General features: G+C 37.0%; 1 protein-coding gene across 1 annotated transcript; it reads left to right on the top strand.

The window, feature by feature from the left end:
* The first annotated feature begins 2,217 nt into the window (after positions 1-2,217).
* stk33 (serine/threonine kinase 33) lies at positions 2,218-16,481 on the top strand. Its single transcript, XM_020632478.3, has 14 exons — positions 2,218-2,460; positions 7,139-7,255; positions 7,771-7,884; positions 8,007-8,111; positions 8,307-8,445; positions 10,767-10,852; positions 11,469-11,556; positions 12,558-12,633; positions 12,729-12,841; positions 13,024-13,109; positions 13,196-13,268; positions 13,647-13,819; positions 14,253-14,339; positions 14,637-16,481. Exons 2-14 carry the CDS (start codon positions 7,169-7,171, stop codon positions 14,799-14,801), a joined length of 1,392 nt encoding a protein of 463 aa, XP_020488134.2. The 5' UTR covers positions 2,218-2,460; positions 7,139-7,168; the 3' UTR covers positions 14,802-16,481.
* Positions 16,482-17,171: the final 690 nt, after the last annotated feature.

Raw genomic sequence — 17,171 nt, 5'->3', positions numbered from 1 at the left:
GTTAGCAAATGATGTCATTTGGTTTCAACGGCTAAAATCAAATTGATGTAATCTTTATGAATAACACTCTTTTGTTTCATTTTTAATACATACATATAGAGCAATAAGTTGTACATTTTACATATAGGCTTTTTTGGACAAGAAAATCTTTCAATCTTTTATTCTTGATTAGGGTTTATGACCCTTTTGTCTGCAGACCTGAAGTCAAACATTATAGGACAATAATAAAACACATCCGTGACCTTTAAGGATCAATGAAAATGGCTGTCAGGGAAGTTCTGAGAGGAAAATGAGAGCTGACTGAAGTGGTCAATTAAAACAAACTTTGGAGACTCTTTGTGCACTTTGAGGGGAGGAGAGGTAGAGCAGGGGTTAACTGACAAGTTACATTTTAACATACACTGACTTTAATAATCTGTGGGTTAGACTGTATAAATGCTTGTACAAAGTATCTCGACTATCTTTTCTTGAGTGATTTTATTTTCAAGAGGTCATATCAATCCAGCTTTCTTTGGAAAGGTTATCTGTTTGCTGAACTCAAAAAATACACCTGCTGAAATTTTAGTTGGATATATATATAATTTATTTACTTATTCACATTTAAGATGTAAATTATAAAAAAAATGAAATTAATGACCGTAAGGAAATTGATGACTTGAATGTGTCCCTTGAAGCTAACTGGTGGATTTTTACCTTTAGCACCAGGTAAATTATAATATTTGTATTGTTTTAATCTGGACATACTAAATAACTCTCAAAGAATACAAAGACGTTTTGTTTGTTAATGGAGAGTTCAGTCTTTATTATTACATAAGAGTATCTACCAATGGTTCTTATCAAAACTTTTCATCATAAACATTCCCAACCTACAGAGAACTTAAACCACTCATACTGTGATACGCTGTTTTTTAAAAAGTCAACATGAAAAGGTTGTCATCATGTCTCTCAGACTAATTATATGGTGTCTGTTTAAAGTGACTCAACAAAACCTTTTCAGTCTGCTTCATATGGGCTAAAATCAGTACCGTGCACATTTTACCATCACTTAATGTTTATCTTACCGGCTGAACAACTGTAATAGAATGATTGTTTGAAGAGCAATATAACATTTCAAACCTTAACTCCTGGCCTAAATTAATTAGCTTTTTGGCTCCTCTGAGCAATTATGCAGCACAGTAATTACAGTAATCATTGTTCCATAGATTGACTTAACTGGCAACATGTTGTGTTCACTGCCTCTCAGAAGGCTTTGTGCATTTCCATTTACTGTTTTGAGCTCTTCACTTATTTAATTTTATTTTGCTAACAGTTGATTTATAGCATACTTCACTTTTTATAGAGAACCTATTTTATTTTAAGCTTTGCAGATATTTAATGCTGTGATAGAATTGATAAGTATGCATAAAGCTGGGAATTCTTTGTTGTATATGTTTCATCTTCAAAGACGGTTTGGTAATAGTAACAAATAGCTGCTTTTTACGCTTTGTTTTTTAATGCTTTGACTGCAAAACTCTCACATCTTCACTAATGGGGTCTCATTGCAAACTAAGCTGAATCTTACTTTCTGTCTCTTTGGGCTTCCTTATTACATAGTGCTAGTGTTTGTTTGCAGATATATTTAGATTTTTAGAGGGAGGGGAGAAAGAGAGAGAGAGTTTCTGCAGGGTGAAAAGAGTAAAAACATGAAAACGCAGTAAAAATAAAGAGTCTGTTGTAAAATAATGTTATAAAATAATGTATGCAGTTTTCAAATGTTATTGAAATGCTATTCTAAATGGCAGTTTTTTGTGTGTGGAAAAAAGGATGTTGGACCAGAAGTGTTGATAAAATTAGGTAAAGGTGACATCATCCCAAATGGCTATGCACATAATAAAAGTCTTTACAAAATATGCACTAAATGGCTTTAAAAATACGAATCTAACCTATAATTTACAATGCCTTTTAGTTTCCAAATAATTTTATGAAGTTATACTTTCTTTGCGAGCAATCTATGTGATACAGATAAAAACAATATTATTTACATATTTTTTATATGCCTTGTTTCTTTACTCTTAACTGATATTGAAGTATATCTACACCAATAACCCAGAATAATAAATACAGTTTTGTCCACTAGATGGAGACCAAGGACCAAGGAAACTCAGACTGTACTGTAGCCTATATAAACGGGTGATACGAGGAAAAGCTGCTTACACATCCGATTTTATAAAAGAGAACCTGTGGTGGACACCAATTTAGAAAATGAATGGCATTCCTGCCTATGTCACGTTTATCTTTTAGTTAAGTGTACTTCATGTTGGTGGACCCACGAGATCCACCAGGGGCGCTGAAAGACCCTGAAAAAGAGAAGCGCTGTTCATTCATTGGTATCTTGTCCCACTTCGTCTTCCGTACTCACACGCTGATAAACTTTTTGCCCAAGGAGCAACTTGCACACTGAGAAATGACCTGCTCTGAGAGGTAAGACAACTTTTTTTTCTTAAAACTTTCAGACAGCAACTGACACCTTTCACATATGAACCTTTAAATATGAAATGCGTTTTTAAAAAACCCCGTTATGTACCGTGAAAGGACACAACATTGCACAACTCTGTGTTTCGTTGCCATGACGACACTTGTCATGTTTAATACTAGTTATTACTGTCAGTCTTTTAGCTTTTCTGCGTCTTGACAGTAGCAGCATTAATTACATTTGCTGTATCATGATACGATGGTCAACATCAGGTTATCAGTCTCTACTGTGTACGATAGTATTTTAGGAATAACCAGTAATGTAACTGTTGGCTTAGTTGGATCAATCATGCTCCATAATGCTGGTCATTTTTGGAAAATGTTAGCATTTCATTGTTATTGTAACACCTCTGATTCAGTTAAAGCCTATATTGGAGATGTTGGTTGCTCATACAGGATAACAAGGTTGACCTGTATATTTTGTTCTAACTGGTTAAACTATTTCTCAGCTCTGCAGGTGGGATATAAATGACTTATAAATAAAGGTGTGGACATCTGTGTATATTCACATATGAATATGCGGCGCTCTCTCTGGGTTGTCATTGAAATTAATTTGATTTGTTCTTGTTTCTGCTATGGCCTACATTTTTTTTTTTAGATGTCTGCCCTCCGTGCTTCCCAAGGCTGAGCCCAGCAAGGGCAGAGATTAGCCTTAACCGGGATTAAACCAATGAGAAAATTTGAATTTGTTGGCCCTTATCTCCAAGCAACACGTGGAGAGCTCTGAGCAAATGGCAGAATTTGATCTTTTGCTTCCTTTTGGCAAAGCACGTTTTCTTGCCAATAGACACTTATCAAACATGACCAATGGAGACAGAAGTAGTTCTCGAAGGGGGGTTTAAATGATTTGTTTACAGGGACACAACATACCTTACATGTTTTCTGAGTGTAGGAATAGCAACTTCTCCTTGTTGTCAGCACTGTAGCACGTCAACTGTCAGGTTTGGTATATTTGCACAGCTCTGTGTTAGTATGCTTTGATGGCTTAATGTTGATGTGCTCCTGGCATATTGCATTTAGACCACCAGCTTTGATAATCTCTCTGCATAATATTAGGATTCACCTCATAACGTAGTGAAGTAGATGGGCTCTATATTTGCATTCTAAACATGCAATTTCTTGCCTCATCAGGTAATGTAATTCCACGCTTCATTAGGACTGTGAAGTTTATCATTTGTCATCAAAGCCAAGCTGTCAATAAATGATTAAGTTTCACATGAGGAAATGTGATATTTAGGCTCAAGCAAAAAGGATAGCAGTTTACATTTTAATTGCAGTAAATAAGATTCTGTTTTGTTTGATATTCAGGCTATATTTAAGAGGCTGCTTGTTACAGCTAGAGGCGACGTCATTATAGAGCTGCTTAAGCCTAATTTATTCTACTTGTTATGCCATTAAGGAAAGCAAACTTCAAAAGGCCCCCGACAGTGACTGAAATTTGTGATATCTTGATGGTGTGGTTGAGATTCAAAAGGGGTAACTGTTTTTAAACTGTAGTTTAAGCAGGATATGGTTATGTTTGGTATGCTGCAGTTGTTCAACTAGCATATGCCAGAAATTAAGTGCCACTAACAACTATTTCAATATTTTTTACACATGTAAATTACTTTTTACAATTAATTGAATAAAAATGCCATAAATAGACACAAAAAAAGAAAATGTCTGAAATCCTGCAGTCCAAGATGAAATCTTCACATATTTTGTTTGGCCAGAAACATGAAAGTTATTATTATTATTATTTTTTTTTAAAAGGTTAATTTCTAACAATAACAATTAAATCAGGATTTCTTCACACATAAGTCGGTAGAAGTTGTTTTCTGCACAACATTTTTAAATAACTTATATTAACAGTGTAAATGTTCCCACTACAAGTTACATTGCACATTGACACAAATTTAAAAAAAAATGGAATAATCAAGGTATAACTAGGTAGGCAAATGAAAGTAGATAATTAGGGGAATGCTGTGATGTAACAGAGGTGAATATTTTTTATGTATTGAAGCAGAGGTCCCGTGGTAAAAGTTGATCTTAAGTAAGATATTAAAGACCTATAGGCCAGAAACAGATGTTAATTAATTTAACATTGACTCTTTTTTTTTTTTTTTTTTAAAGATAAAATTTTCTACTTCCAGGCTCACTTTATAACTGGTGGATGAGGAATCACGCCGTATATCAGCAAACATTAGTATGTATCATTTAAAGACATCAGAATTTGTTTTTGACCTGCTGCGGAGTATTGCACATTTAGATATAAAGAACTGTACAGCCTCTACGGGCTAGTGTCAGGCTTGTTGACATTAAAGGTGGGAGAAAGCATAAACATGTTCAAGCATGTTAAATGGCACAAAAGTTACACAGTATCAGAGTCCTCCTTTATACGTCCATACTCACTTTGTTCCTGTGTGACATTGATTCTGTGTGCTTAGCCTTGAGACAGTCTCCTCAACACACTCCCATGCATCAGGCAAATATGTCCATATAGTCACTAAGTAGTGCAAATAAATAGACATTGCTGTCTGACAGAATGATGGAGAGATGAGACATGTATGGGCTTGACTTGTGATGTACTGTCGGCTCTAATTACTTCCTGCTGAAACTGGAGATGAGGCAAACTCGATGCAAAAGGTGGACTTTGTCTCCTTTGGGCTGGGAGGTGTGATGTTTGCTTATCTTTCATCACATCTTTTAAAATGAAGACTGTTTTGTTTTGACATTGTTAATTTGTATTGTACTACTTTTTAGTCGTCATTTGTTATTAGTTAATGATAATAGATTTTTTGATGCTCCACCTGTAATGAGAAAGACAAAGATCCATAATGTCAATAGGCAGAAAATAAGCAGTCTTAATTAACCTCCATGTGAGTGTTTGTAAAGTACAGGACAGGAAATTTAGTCTCAGTGGAAGGCATTTTATTTAACACACAGGCAGGATTCTCACCCCCAAAGGGTGAAAGCCATATTTATTTCCAGCAATTTGATCATGAAATAAAAACAATTGTCCATGTTTTTTAGTGACAGGTCAGAGAAGCATCATGTCCTTATCATTTAATTAGCAAAATGGCAATTTTTCGAGTGTTTTCTTTGAAAAGAGTGATGGGATTTGGGAGCAATGTGAGGCCTGTTACAGTCCACCATCTATATGCAGTTTTATTGGAGGGTAAAAATAACTGGTAGCTTTAATCAGTGACATTAAAGGTTAGGATGTTATTTTTAACTGGATTGCAGAGGTTAAGGCAATCTTTTGATAATGGTTTAAATTCTTGAGTGCATTTCAAATGACTATATAGAAATGATCAATCTTGGTGCTGATGGTTTTGTTTGCTTTTGTAGGTCATGTAGAGGCATCAGCATTCATTTCAGTCAGTTTCACATCCAGCTATTAACTCCTTACTGGAGCTTTAAGTTAATTGAAACTGATGCAAATACAGAATCAGATGATAAAGTGCTAAACTTTCGTTCAAAGAAGCTAAGCTCGTCTTGTAGGTGCTCTGCTTGTTTTTGTACTGAGCCAAGCCATAGAACAATCACATCCATACAAGTTAAGCAATACACAGCTTTAAACCTTCTTTCAATAACTAACCAACTAATTAACTAAACAAGTAAAACATTTTTGGGACTGAAATCAGAAGAGTACTGGGTATTTTGTATAATGGCAAAATTATATCAAAATATTTCTATTTTCGACTCATAGTTTGATCTGAAATTTTAAAAACTCAGCTGTCAAGACTGAATATGTCAACTTGAGGTTTAAAACAACTCCAGACCTGTCTGTTAGTCACCTTTTAAGGTCAGACTTCTCACCCTCACCTGACCCTGAGGTATCCTGTTACCTTTGCCTTGGCGTCTGGGGATAAGGACCCGACACCTGAGGTGCATGGGACCCCCCTCCTCCGGTTACCTAAAGTCCTCGGTGATAGATTCATCACATCCCTCTGTCTTTCACAAATGGGCTGTGATTGAGGTGATTGGAATTTCCAGACGCTGTCACAATCACTTTGATTGGAAAATAGACAGGAGATAATGGGAGAGACAGGCCTGTTATGAGAGGCCTGTCAGGGCTACAATAATGCGTCAGAGTGAAGAGGTTAAAGACACTGCTTCCTTGTTTATAATTAATTGCTATGCATGTGGTGGATCCACTTCAATGCTCCCAGTCATCACTTGATAACTGCTATACATTTAATTTGGATCCAGAGACTGTTTTCTTAGTTAGGCTCAGCCCATCGCAGCAGATCGCTCATGAACCAGTGATCACAGAAAAGTTAAGCTAGTGAAAGAAATTATTCAGTCATTCTGTACACTACTTAATGACTAATTTATGAGCTAGCCTAAATGTCTAAGAATACGCTTCAGTTATAATTCATGATCATGTCTTTTTTTTTCTTCAAAATAGCAGTTATTATGCTCATAGTACAGAAACATTTTCAAGCAGTAATGTAATAAAATGAAAAATGAACTGTAAAGAAAATACTATTCTTTTGTTTTATTGAATGTCTTTGTCTATTTTTTTCTTCATTAGAGCAACTCATGGATAAGTCAAATACATGCTTTTAATATTGTAATCAAATAATGAGTAGATATCGATATATTGATATACATGACAACTGCCCTCTTCTTTCATCTTTAGGTGACACAGGCAGATGTTAGTGAATTAGGAATGAACATGGTGTCTCCGGGAACTAATAGTGGTACACTGGAGAGGGCTGTGCCTGTGTTACGCCTGGAGGATGATGCTGACCTCAGAGTAAGAAGAGCTTCCATTATACCACTACAGTCTTATTTTGTGCGATAGACGAAGTTACAAATACTCTCTGATGTAAACCATCTGCACAAGAAGGGGATTAAACTTCACTGTGCTGCTGTATAGTTCTCATTCATCGGGGAATTTGACTGCTCTCTTTGCAAAATCTGAAGCAGCCAGTGCTCACCCTTGCATGCACACAGATAATGATCAACTTAATTAGACCTGAGATTGAACGAACTGCAGCAGCAACTTAATCATTTGTTACTTGATTAGAAATACTATATTGTGCACCTCCAGAGCCCAGAGAATGTATCGTTTTTCCAGTGAGCATGCAATCAGGATGTACTTCAGAATTCAGGTCTTGAACTAAAACATCCTGTTTTTGTAATCCAAAAATTGTAAAATCATCCAGAAGCCTTCAACACATTATAAAAGGAAACCCTCTGCTGCCTCTGGCTGACAGTGAGCAGGTGTAGAACACAAGTGTTTTAAGGTTTCCTCTCTTATCCCAATAGGAAATATATACATGTGGAAGGAAATTGGGTCAAGGTAGCTTTGGAGTTGTTTATGAAGCCATCCACGTCGAGACACGGACAAAATGGGCTATTAAGGAAGTTTGCAAACCAGCGGTGAGTGCATTTGGAATCCCTCTGGGGAGTCTGTTTTTAAATGTCATAAAAAGATGCACTTCTAATAGAGTTAAATGTTTTGTGAAAAAATCAAGCTGTGATTTGACTTTCTGTCACTTCAGCCTGGAAGTTCGAAAGTGGAGATGCTGGAGAATGAAATAAACATTCTCAAGCGAGTTAATCATGCTCACATAATACATCTCAAGGAAGTCTATGTCACGGCTAAGGTGAGTTATGCTGCACACTCCTAAGTAACAAACTCAAAGCAGGGCTGACTAAGAGTGTGGATTTGTGATGCAGACATTGACACAATGAATTTGACTGGAGCTAATCTTATAGTGTTGTGTCCCTGCAAAAACATTACTGATAAGCAAACAAGAATGAACAGTATGATGAGATGTATTTTCCGCGTTTCTTCCCAGATGACATACTTGGTTACTGAGTTGTGTGTTGGAGGTGATCTGAAGCAGCTGTTGAAGCGGAAAAAGTTCTTTACAGAGGATGAGACGAGGCATATCGTCAGCAGCTTAGCTGACGCCGTTGTCTACCTTCACAAAAGAGGTGATTTCTTTGACAGTCTGGCATTTGATATTATGTAAAAGATTTCCAGACTAACTAAAGTCTAGTATTTAATAGACATGTCAAGTAAAACTATGCTAATGACCTTCTTTATTTTATAATTTGTGATTAAGTACACATGTCCTATGCTCAGTTCAGACAGTGACCTCCGCTATGATCAAACTGTGTTACCTTCAGCCCTTTAGTCATTATTTTAGTCACTATTAAAACGTTTTGAAAAAGAAAATATAATAACATTTTAATTAAATCTATGTGTTGTGATTGGACATGTCACCCTCCTTTTTAATGGTGAACTAGAGGTAATTTAGGACATTGCCTGGCAATGAGGCGTCATTACTGGTAGTTAATGAGTAATTTACAACCAGCTTGGGAGCAATACTGATTAATAGGTGTGTTTTCACATGGAAAGTCCCTGTGTGCTGGTTTCCATGATACTAATGAGGTAGCAAGAACCCCTTTTATTGAGTGACCATTCATGTAATCCCTCAGTTTATATTTGTTTGAGTGTTTTCAGAGTAGGAAAATGTTTCCGTCATTTGTGAGGCTTTGAGTTACTGTTTGACACAAACATCAGCTTCAATGCTAACATGCCAGGAACAACACGGTACATTCACATGTCGTGCAGTTACTAAACTGCAGATCCAGCTGTCCTGTGAAATAGTATGATCTAGTTGAGATTTTGTAGTGTCCAAAAGAGATAGAATAGATTAATTTAATATAAGAAAATGTGATTTAGAACTATTTAATATGTATTATTTATTTATTTTTAGTCTTTTTTAGATGTATGAAGGAGTATTTTCTTATGTTTGATTTGGGCACACCAGTTGGCCAAACGTTACCTTCACACACACCATCTGCATTGTTGCGTTTTATAATTTCCTGCTTCAAACTGCAGTGAAAGGGACTGCCCAGGGCAAATTGTATTTTTCCTCCTGCCTGCTCTCACTCCACCAAGTTTTGTTAATGAGGCCCTTCAACCTGGCCTGCTGTAAACAAGGTAAACAGATCACTGTGTTAGTGTGTGAAAAACATGTTTCTTTATTCATTCTGGTGACGAAGAATATTCAAAGATGGCCACATTCCACTGGCTGTATTAGTGAACCCACTTTGTAAAGTTTGTTCTTATTAATCTCTGTGAAGAATTTTTGTCTATCCTTTATAATGTTGGGATGAATTTGACTTGATTGTTACAAGTGGGCATATCGAAGCAAACATAGCATAGAAATAGCTTTTTTAATTGGACCAAAAGTTCAGGATGAATCATTAGACATCTGAATTGTGTTACAGGGAGATAAAATATTAAAATATATATATATATTTTTTTTGTTGTTTATGCCTTATTTGGATCTAAATAAAGGTAGTGGGTAGAGCATTAATTTGGGGACAGTGTGGGGGATGACAAGAAAGGAGCAGCAGGTCAGACTTGAGCTGTAGCCTGTAGCCTCTGTACATGGGGTGCAACCGAACCGCTAGGCCACGGTGCCCCGGAAATTCAGTTAGTTTGATGTAAAAGTACTCACATAATGCTTAATTGAAATATATTTGGCAAATAACGTCAGATAAATAAACATTTAACTCAGGAATGCTGTATTAAAACTGCATTAAAACTGGTGACTTTAACAGTTTATGTAGCAGCATACTGAGCCTCCCACAGTTATACATACTGTGTAAGAACCTCTGACGTTACACAAGGAGAAAACACAAACCACTCAAAACAATGACAAGTTAGCAGATGATTTATTTATGTTAATATTTTAATGATAACATTTTTGAACAGATTTTGAATATTTTACCTACATTTATAATGTGATATATTAAGTTGCATTAAATAATACATAATGCACTTTTACCTTGATTCATGTGGTGAGACAAATCAAGATAACATTAACCAACACTAGAATCATTTAGGTTTCTGAATGTACATTCTATATCCACCTTCCTTTAAACTCTGATTTGGTCTCCACCAACTTGAACCACCACTGAAAGTTTAGTGTTTTACTGTACATTGGATTGATTTTTGCTCAAACTGCTGATTGTCAGAGCTGCACACATGGTGGATGAGAGTAGTGAGAGAGAATCAAAAAGGTATGACCCAAACAGTGTGAAAGCACTTTTCATTAGTTTCATCGCTATTAGCAATCACGTGTTACCTGTTTGATCTGTTTTAATATTTTTTTTTTAAACACAAATATCGACTATTGCAACTTATTTGAAAATGTCAGAGTCACAAACATTCATGTTAAATTTGTTAAGATAAGTTTTGACTGTTTCTATGTATGAATATTCTTTATCACATCTAACAGATATAGTGCACCGGGATTTGAAACTGGGAAACATTCTTGTGAAAAATGCTGTCGGTGAAGATGAAAGTGACAGAATTAATATCAAGGTGAGAGGCTGACATCAAATTCAAAACTTTCCATTTCAGCTTCTTCACAATAGTTTGTTAAAATGAGTATAGTCCTCTCATGATCACATTTTCAATGTCTCCAAAGTTTACATGTTTATAAAAGCTTTTAAAACAACCTCATTACCGCTTATTCACCCAGATCTTTTCTTAATGAAGAGAAACTCAGTTGTACTTTTAAGAAAAATTGTACATTGTAGAAAGGCAGACAAAGCAGATACCTGGTGTGCAAGGTTTAACAAGTCCTAGTCCAAAACATCTCTGTCTCTCTCCGTCTTTTTCTCACACTTAAAACACAAATATTCAGATGCTGTATATGTTAGAATATGTTGTCATGGCACAGAAGACTTTTATTTCCCAGGAATTAGCCTATTTTGGGGGATTTTGGCTTTTGTAATACTGTCAGAAGGCTTTCCAGATATAGCCTCAGCAGCTATGTTGATGTTCATGTAAATTATCACGGGTCGTAGTGGTGCCCTAGCCAGGCTTTGTTTCGCTGGAAAGCACATTTAAAAGAGAATTTATTATGGGTGTGTTAGCTAATCTAAATCATGTTCTTTTTTTATCACCTTTTTCTTAAATGCTATTCTCTGCCTAGGTGACAGACTTTGGATTATCAGTGCAGACGGGAGGTGTAGGCATTGAGAACATAATGACGGAAAGCTGTGGGACTCTTATCTTTATGGGTAGGACACCGGTATCTCCTCCAACATGCTAACAGGCCATGCAGATGACCACAGGGAGGAGGCTCTATGTCAAAGTTTGAAATTGCTACATATGACGGTTATTGTATTTTTGCATGTGGAATGTATGCTTCATAACTAAATGTTATTTTGCAAAGGTATCTCATGATGTTTATGAGCAATTGAGGTGCTATTGAGCAATCCTTTTGCTGTGGATTAATGGTATAGTCGGCCACCTCTGATCTGGAAGTTTGGGGGTCTGATCCCTCGCTCCTGCAATCACATGTGGAAGTGTCCTTGAGAAAGACACTGATCCCTGAATTGCTGTCACAGCTATGACAGCAGGGTGTGAATGGAGAAATTACTCTTGGGCGTTTGGGCACTTTACAGAGCAACCTCTGCCATCAGTGTGTGAATATGGTGTGAATGGGTGAACGTGATGAATAGTGTAAAAGCGTTTTGCGTCATCAGAAGATTAGAACAGCGTCATACCAAGTCCATTTAGGTTTTTTGTGCAAAAGGCATGTGCAATATAACTGTGAGTAAAAAATCGATTCAATCGAGATACAATTTGTGTGGCATAAACACAAAGCTGGACCTCCTGAAAAAATACTGCTAGCTGGTAAATATTACAGACTTCAAAGTACTTTCTAATCAGAACATAAATGTACTCAGCAAGAGTTAAGGTACACTCAATGTAATATTTTTAAATTGCAAGAGGTTAAGCTATCATGCACCTACATTATAATTATTCTCACATGCAGTTTTATTATTTTCGTCATTTTGATTTAATTGTTGCAATGCTGCCTATTACAGCTTATTACTGCCGCCAATTATTCTTTTGCATTAATGCCATCTACAGCATGTGGCTACTAAACTTCTAATGTCCTCTGGATCCTTGAAAATGTGTTGGTATAAAGATGAAACAATGCTCTGTTGCACCAATAATGAACAGAAAACAGTCTTAAGAAAACCTTACATTTGTGTCCGTGTGTGAATTTCAGCCCCTGAAATTATGAGCGGTCGTGGTTACACACACTGGTGTGACGTTTGGAGCATAGGAGTTGTCATGTATATGTTGTAAGTAGAAACACTCATGTACTATACATACAGTTAAAAATACATGAATATACAGATACTGTAAATACATTCTTCTGTGCTGTGTGTCCCTGTAGGCTGTGTGGGGAGCCTCCATTCAGGTCCAAGACAAAGACAGAACTATATAAGGAAATTTTGAACAAAGAAGTTGAATTTACCCAAACCATGTGGAAAACCGTCAGTGATGCAGGTGACACATATTATTAAATACATAATACATGTAATGCTGCAAAAAGGATACATGGTTTGTGTAGTGAAATGAAGGGTTGTGTGGATTTGTTGACAGGTAGTACAGGATGTTGTCAAAATGCAGTATTACTGTTCAGATTGTTACAGACAAACTCACCCATCATCTTGTATCCGTCCCAACAGCAAAAAATCTACTGACCTGCCTTCTGAAGGTGGACCCCGCCTATCGAATGTCTGCTAATCAGCTCCTAGAAAACCCCTGGATCACAGTAAGACAGCGATTGTTCCAGCAGCGCTCATAAACTTTACCAAATGAGTCACATTAGGAGCTCTAATGTGGTGCTTTGTCCGACAGGGTGACACTAATGTATCTGCATTACCGTCCAATGTGCTGGAGATGATTCGTCATCACAGAGAAAAGCAAGAGAGTAAGTCAATAATGAATACTTCATTTAAATAACTTAATCCAAGTCATGATTGGATCATTTTTATAAACATTATTGTTTAAGAGGTAATTTAAGTGATGGGGAAAAATGGATGAAGCAGAGGGGGAGAAAAGCTGTTTCAACATGTTGGAAGTTTGTTTTTCTGGTTATCTTCAACCTACTTTACTGCTATATTTTGCTATGTTTGAGGTGTCCTGAAATAACATTTTAACAGGAAACTACCAGACATTCAGAAACTGTTGCTTTTAAAAGGAGAGGTTGTGAAGTATAAAATACTAGGAGATATATATGGCTATATAAGTTATTAAAAGCCACATACTGTACCTGATATTAAGGTCATTTCAAAATCATCCACAATAGGAACACAATCTCAGGAGGACATTTCCCTCTCCTCTGAGGACACACTGGACCCGTCCATATCTTCCAGAACAGCTTCATCTAAAACAAACAGCAACCACAAGAGCCCGGTTAAGCTCAACCCAAAGTCCAGCAGAGAAAGCAGGCTCTGCAGCCATTCCACATCCACCAAGCAGGTACTGTTCGATACAGCTCTACAAAAACTTCACCTTGGCTGCATATCTGTTTTCTTTTAGTGTCAGAAATCAGATTAAATAGCTCAGTCAAGTTAGTTTTTGAGGTTATTGGCCCTTATTTATAGTAAATGTAATTTTTAAAAGCTCATGTGGGTAAGTATAATTAATTGTCTTAAATAATCCAAAACAGGCAGATCATGGCCATCATATTAGAAGAAAAATAGCTACTGGGATATTAGGTTATTAGCTATTTTTTTTTTTTTAGATTTTCTAGAATTTATTTGACGTTTAACATTGCACTGAATCAGTTATTAATCTATATATTTTTTCTCATGCTGTGTTCTTTAAAGTGACCTTAATAACACTTTCTGTCATTTTCTAATTGGTAATGAAGACAATAAATCGGGGGTTCTCCTTGTATTTGAAAATGCAGACTAAAGACGGTGTTGGCAGCATCCGACAGGACAAGCACAAAAACGGCTCTAAAACCCCTGGACCACCACAACCAACACCCACACAGGTCAATAGCACTCCTACAAGTTGACCCTGAAAGTTCAATTTTCTTGACTGTATATGTTTTAATCATAGCCCCAGAAGCACGAGTACAACCAGTCTCTGATTTAAGAAACACCTGTCTTATTTCACTTCCTTTGTGCATCTTTAATGCTGTGCACACTGTTTCACATGTAATCACCACTAGATGGTGCCAGAATCAACTCTTACAGAAGATGCTAATGAAGGTGTTTCCATGCAGCTGTTTTTATATGAATGCGATTAATTCTGTTATGTAAGATGAATATGAATCTTCTCCCTGCAGTCTCATGCTGGCGTGAAACCCTGCACACAGCAGCCTAAAACTCTGGACAAGAAGGACGTCAGTGCAGGACAGAAATCAGCCTCTGACAAAAGGAGCTCTTCTCCCACCATTAAAAGTAGGACTGCTCTTGTAAACCAGAGACAGAATACAAAAGAGAAAAGCTGAATTAGCTGTGGCATACACTGAATAGAACTAATGTAATTCTGTGATTTAGCATTGATTAGAATTAAACTACTGTGAATGCTGCAACCTTTTCTGTGATGAACAGAGACAAACCATCAAGAGAAGTGTCAATTACTTGGGGCTAATATGCAGGTGTTAAAAAAAGTAGTCAGAGACCAGTGGAGCAGAGAGTCAGCTGTTTCTTGTGCCAAAGAAAAGCCCCCCCCCCCCCCCCCCCCCCCGGGGTGATCCCCATGAAGTAGGGTAAAACTGCAGGACAAATACTTCCTGTTACACAGCCAACTGTTTAATATTGTCTAGCAGCCAAGATGCAAGCTCACACTTTATCATAGTGTTAGCAAAGACAGGGATTACTACTTAAGCAATTTTACAATTCATTGATAGTAATAATTATTCCTATCAACTTGGGTCGAAAAATTTGGTCGAGGAGATTTTCAACATCTAAACAACAACAAAATGAGTCTTTGAATTGTTCTTAAAAAAGCAACTTTTGTTTAGAATAGGTTCAGGTTAGTGCTATGTCTTTAGATCCACAATAGTAGCAACAGAATACTTTCAAAAGATAAGCTACATAAGAAGTATGATGTGCCAAATATCATTACAAATAAAACAGAGTCACAACAATTGTACATATTTTATTTCACTGAAATAGCATAAAATGAATATATATGTTTTTCTTATGATAAATGCTAAAAAGAAGCACTACATCATTGCACTACACCAAAAACAGCAATAAGGGTTTTCTTTTTCCCACTCTGACCTCTCAATTCTAAAACGCCCTGTATGCACTGACTGCTCCCACTCAGTGTCAAAACAGAGAAAGTGTCACACAGGCTGGTTACGCTCTGTCTGAATGCAGAGGATTGGGACTGAGGGCAGCCACGGGTCTAATCTCGTTTGGAGGCCATTGAAAGCAGCAGGAGCTACTTTGAGGGCACTGCCATTCAAGCACAGGTTTTTCCGCTGTAGAGAGAATAATCCCCGGCATAGATACAACATTAAAGTAGCCAAGCATAACACACAGAGGCTGAATTTCAAATCCACCCATTTGCATCTTGAAGTGAATGAGGGCCAACAATGTGGCTCCGTGTTCCTGCACAGGCTCTGTGTTTTAATGTGTATGTGTAAATGTAGTGTGAATTTGTTAAAACTGCTTTCAAAAAGGTATTCCTATATTTCAGGGAAGGGATAAGGGTCTTCAAAGTGTGCACACAGTATGTTAACCTCTATTGAATTCTGTCCAGGTATACTACTTCATGTGGAGTGATGTATCCTAACATACAGAGTAGAAATGTACAAAACATGTTCACTGTCTTTTTTTAGATTGATTTTTAATAAAACATGGAAAGTGAATTATCTTTGATTCAAGCTGCAGGCCAAAACCGCTGCAACATTTACTGACACACAGTCTACCGCTGCCTTCCTCAGTCTGCTGGAAACAGCAGATGGAGCTGTAGTAAGTTGCAGAATTTCTTTCCTTGAGTTAATCTGACAGGAGAGTGCTCTCCCTAAAGCTTACTACCTAGTTTGGTGCATGATGATGTGTAATTAGAATTGATTGCTTGAGTCACTGCCCATTAAAACTGTGATGTCCATGTGATGTGTCACTAATTAATATGTTGTTTGTCTGGACGGTCCATTAAAAGAAAAAAGCACATTGTTAAATTATTCGTCTTTTGCCGTCTTTTTGTAATCCACAAATATTGATAATTTAAAAAAACAACACAGCGTTTAACTTAAGTTACATTTCCCTTTAAGCACCCACACTGGAAGTTTGTTTAGACAACCTCCTGAATGTGTCATTTTTGTCAGAAGAGGAGATGAGATTTCAGCATATGGTCCTCATTGTCTTGATCAATTACAAGGAAACAAAAGAATAAGAAAAAAAATCCTCCAAATTGACTTGTGCAAGCAGAATATGACCTAGAGCAAATCATAGGGGTTCTTGTAAATCATGACTAGAGGTGGAACAAATGTAAAGAGACTGAAACACATCATGAAAATCTACAGGAATCAGTGTCTTTATGTATGCTGACAGTAGGTTCTGCTGTTTAAAACTATCAGCTTGTATTGCTGAAACCCCACAGAAGCCCCAGTTTTCTCTTTTGGAACAAAAAAACAGAGAAGAGGTGGGATGGGAGGGGGACAGAGCAAGAGAGGCTGTATGGTGGGTAGGTTAGGGGCGTGAATTTGGGACAAAGCATGGAGGCAAAGGAAATTAGAAAATTCGTTGGGATGGAACATGGGATGCGCCCCCTGCCTCCCCAAAAACCTCTCCCCCCCCCCCCTTTTTCCTCCAGCAGTGCTCCTGACAGATGGAAGTAAGGGTGGGTGGCTTGATGGGTTACGGGG

The sequence above is a fragment of the Labrus bergylta genome, chromosome 3 (assembly GCF_963930695.1).
Source record: "Labrus bergylta chromosome 3, fLabBer1.1, whole genome shotgun sequence".
Taxonomy (NCBI): domain Eukaryota; kingdom Metazoa; phylum Chordata; class Actinopteri; order Labriformes; family Labridae; genus Labrus; species Labrus bergylta.
The sequence above is the reverse complement of the archived record's forward strand: the minus strand, read 5'-3'. Positions and strand labels throughout refer to the sequence as shown.

What these genes read in the sequence shown, in the direction of transcription:
- stk33 (XM_020632478.3), top strand. Translation starts at nt 7,169, where the DNA reads ATGAACATGGTGTCTCCGGGAACTAATAGTGGTACACTGGAGAGGGCT. An exon ending in GTGACAGAATTAATATCAAG is followed by an intron (nt 10,853 to 11,468) that starts GTGAGAGGCTGA and finishes TTCTCTGCCTAG; the next exon opens with GTGACAGACTTTGGATTATC. An exon ending in GAAAACCGTCAGTGATGCAG is followed by an intron (nt 12,842 to 13,023) that starts GTGACACATATT and finishes CCGTCCCAACAG; the next exon opens with CAAAAAATCTACTGACCTGC.